This window comes from Sinocyclocheilus anshuiensis, unplaced genomic scaffold, assembly GCF_001515605.1.
Source record: "Sinocyclocheilus anshuiensis isolate Anshui unplaced genomic scaffold, SAMN03320099.WGS_v1.1 scaffold669, whole genome shotgun sequence".
In the NCBI taxonomy this organism is placed as follows: domain Eukaryota; kingdom Metazoa; phylum Chordata; class Actinopteri; order Cypriniformes; family Cyprinidae; genus Sinocyclocheilus; species Sinocyclocheilus anshuiensis.
This window is the reverse complement of record NW_015536499.1, coordinates 287736-289736: the sequence shown is the minus strand read 5'-3', so window position 1 is coordinate 289736 and position 2001 is coordinate 287736. Positions and strand designations below refer to the sequence as shown.

The window sequence follows — 2001 nt, the reverse complement described above, 5'->3', positions numbered from 1 at the left end:
GCATAAACACATTTCATTACACCAAATACACAAAATAATGTTCTTTTTAGCAACATCATATGACCCCTTTAACACAAGACTCATTCATCCTTCTCTGCAACACTAAAGTGTAGGGATGTGCCGATATGAGTATCGGTACCGAACGGTTCACGGGGCTATTTCCAAATGGAAGTGATCATCCCTATCCCCTTGCACTTGGCAAAGCGAGTTCTCGTGACAACGCAGCACGGTGTCCGTCAGCAGATTCGCTGTTTTACTGTCATAAATGTCTTTTTATTGTTGTTAGCATAACTGTTGAAAATAAACATACATTTTATATTTTAAAAAGTTTTTAAAATATGCTATATAATACATAAAAACTAATATATATCAAACTTTTTAAAATATAAAATGTATATTTGTTTTATGCCAGTGTCCATCAGCGAATCTGCTGAGGGACACCGTGCTGTGTTGTCACGGGAACATGCCAGCTGAAGATAATGAGGAAATTACGTCGCTCCCTTTGCCAAGTGCATTCCAAACGACTGTCCCCTTGTCCAAATACCCACACTTGCGGTCTTGGACACTTGAGAGCGCGTGTACGTGACAGGAAGTAAGTGTGCAAGACTGTCCCAGGTCTTACAAATACCAAAGTGCAGTGCCCTTAACGCACACTATCTTAGTGTGGGCTTAGTGTATCCCATCATGCATCATGTTCTGGAAATAAATCGTGAGACTTTTTGCCGAGATCTCGCGAGAGGTCACGGAAACCTTTCCAATGTAAGTTAAATATTATTAATAATAATAATAATTATTACATATAATTTGGTAGTAAAACAAAGTGCTACACATTTTATTGCTGCAAAGACGAGTATATTTATTTTTTTTATCTTTTTATCACTTAATTAAATTGTGTCATCTATAGGGACTACTGAACAGACATTTAGAAGTTGATTTTAAAATGCAAAGTATTGAAAATAATAATAAAACTCTGTAAACAATTAGCGTTTTTACAAAACTATAAGTGTGTCCCATCAGGTAATGAAAAGTTGTACACACACTTGTGGTCTTCATGCTCACTTGAACACTTGGGTCAAATACAGGAAATACGTCATAGAAGTAGTCAAGTGCAAAGACCGCAAGTGTGTGTATTTGGACAAGGCATATATAATGGCACGCACGTGCCCTGCTCACTCCAAGGGGATAGGGATGATCACTTCCATTTGGAAATAGCCCCGTGAACCGTACTAAAGTGTGATCATTGATCTTTGGAAATCCATGTTTCATGAGTTCATTCATAATTTCAGATGGAATGTAGAAAAATAATTTCACTATAACAAAACAAACAAAAAAAAGTTCACAGTGATCTTTGTCTTCATGCATCCAGCACTTGGGTGTCATATCATACTTTATATTTCTCTTTCGCGCTGTCACTTAATATACAGATATGCTGAAAGATATAAAGAAAAAGAGAAGGTGTAAATACATAATTCAGATCAGACAAACAAATAATATACAAAACTGACACAACTTGCACTCAATATACACCAAGTTATGCAGAGCACACAATTCAATCAAAACAGAACAGGACAAAACACTTACACTCAAATCCCTGAAATATTCATTGTAGTCTAAAGCATATCCCACTAGGAACTTATCAGGAACTTCAAATCCAATATCTAAAAACAAAGAATACAAGGCATTTAAACATACACACAGAAGAGAAAAATAAAATTGTACTTTGCAGAAAGAAAGCTTTTCTGCATTGTTTTCATTATAATTAAACGCATTCCAAATAATGTGAATAAAAATAATTATTATATAATATTAATTATAATCAGGTAATTCATATAATTCAGGTAACATCTCTAATAAATCTTCCGCCAGCATAAACTAATTCAGTTGAAAGTCATGCAAGAAATGCAAGTAATTTTACCCAAAAATTTGAATGGCATATATATACAGTGGGTACGGAAAGTATTCAGACCCCCTTAAATTTTTCACTCTTTGTTATATTGCAGC

General features: G+C 34.8%; 1 protein-coding gene across 1 annotated transcript in view; it reads right to left on the bottom strand.

Moving 5' to 3' along the window:
* Positions 1 to 1237: 1237 nt before the first annotated feature.
* LOC107688789 (hypoxanthine-guanine phosphoribosyltransferase-like) overlaps positions 1238 to 2001 on the bottom strand; it is a 10366-nt gene continuing 9602 nt past the window's right edge. Inside the window, exons 8-9 of the mRNA XM_016486562.1 lie at positions 1582 to 1658; positions 1238 to 1429 (exon numbers count right to left, since the gene is read on the bottom strand). Coding sequence (XP_016342048.1) covers positions 1382 to 1429; positions 1582 to 1658 — 125 coding nt within the window. The 3' untranslated portion in view covers positions 1238 to 1381. The remainder of the gene's footprint in view (positions 1430 to 1581; positions 1659 to 2001) is intronic.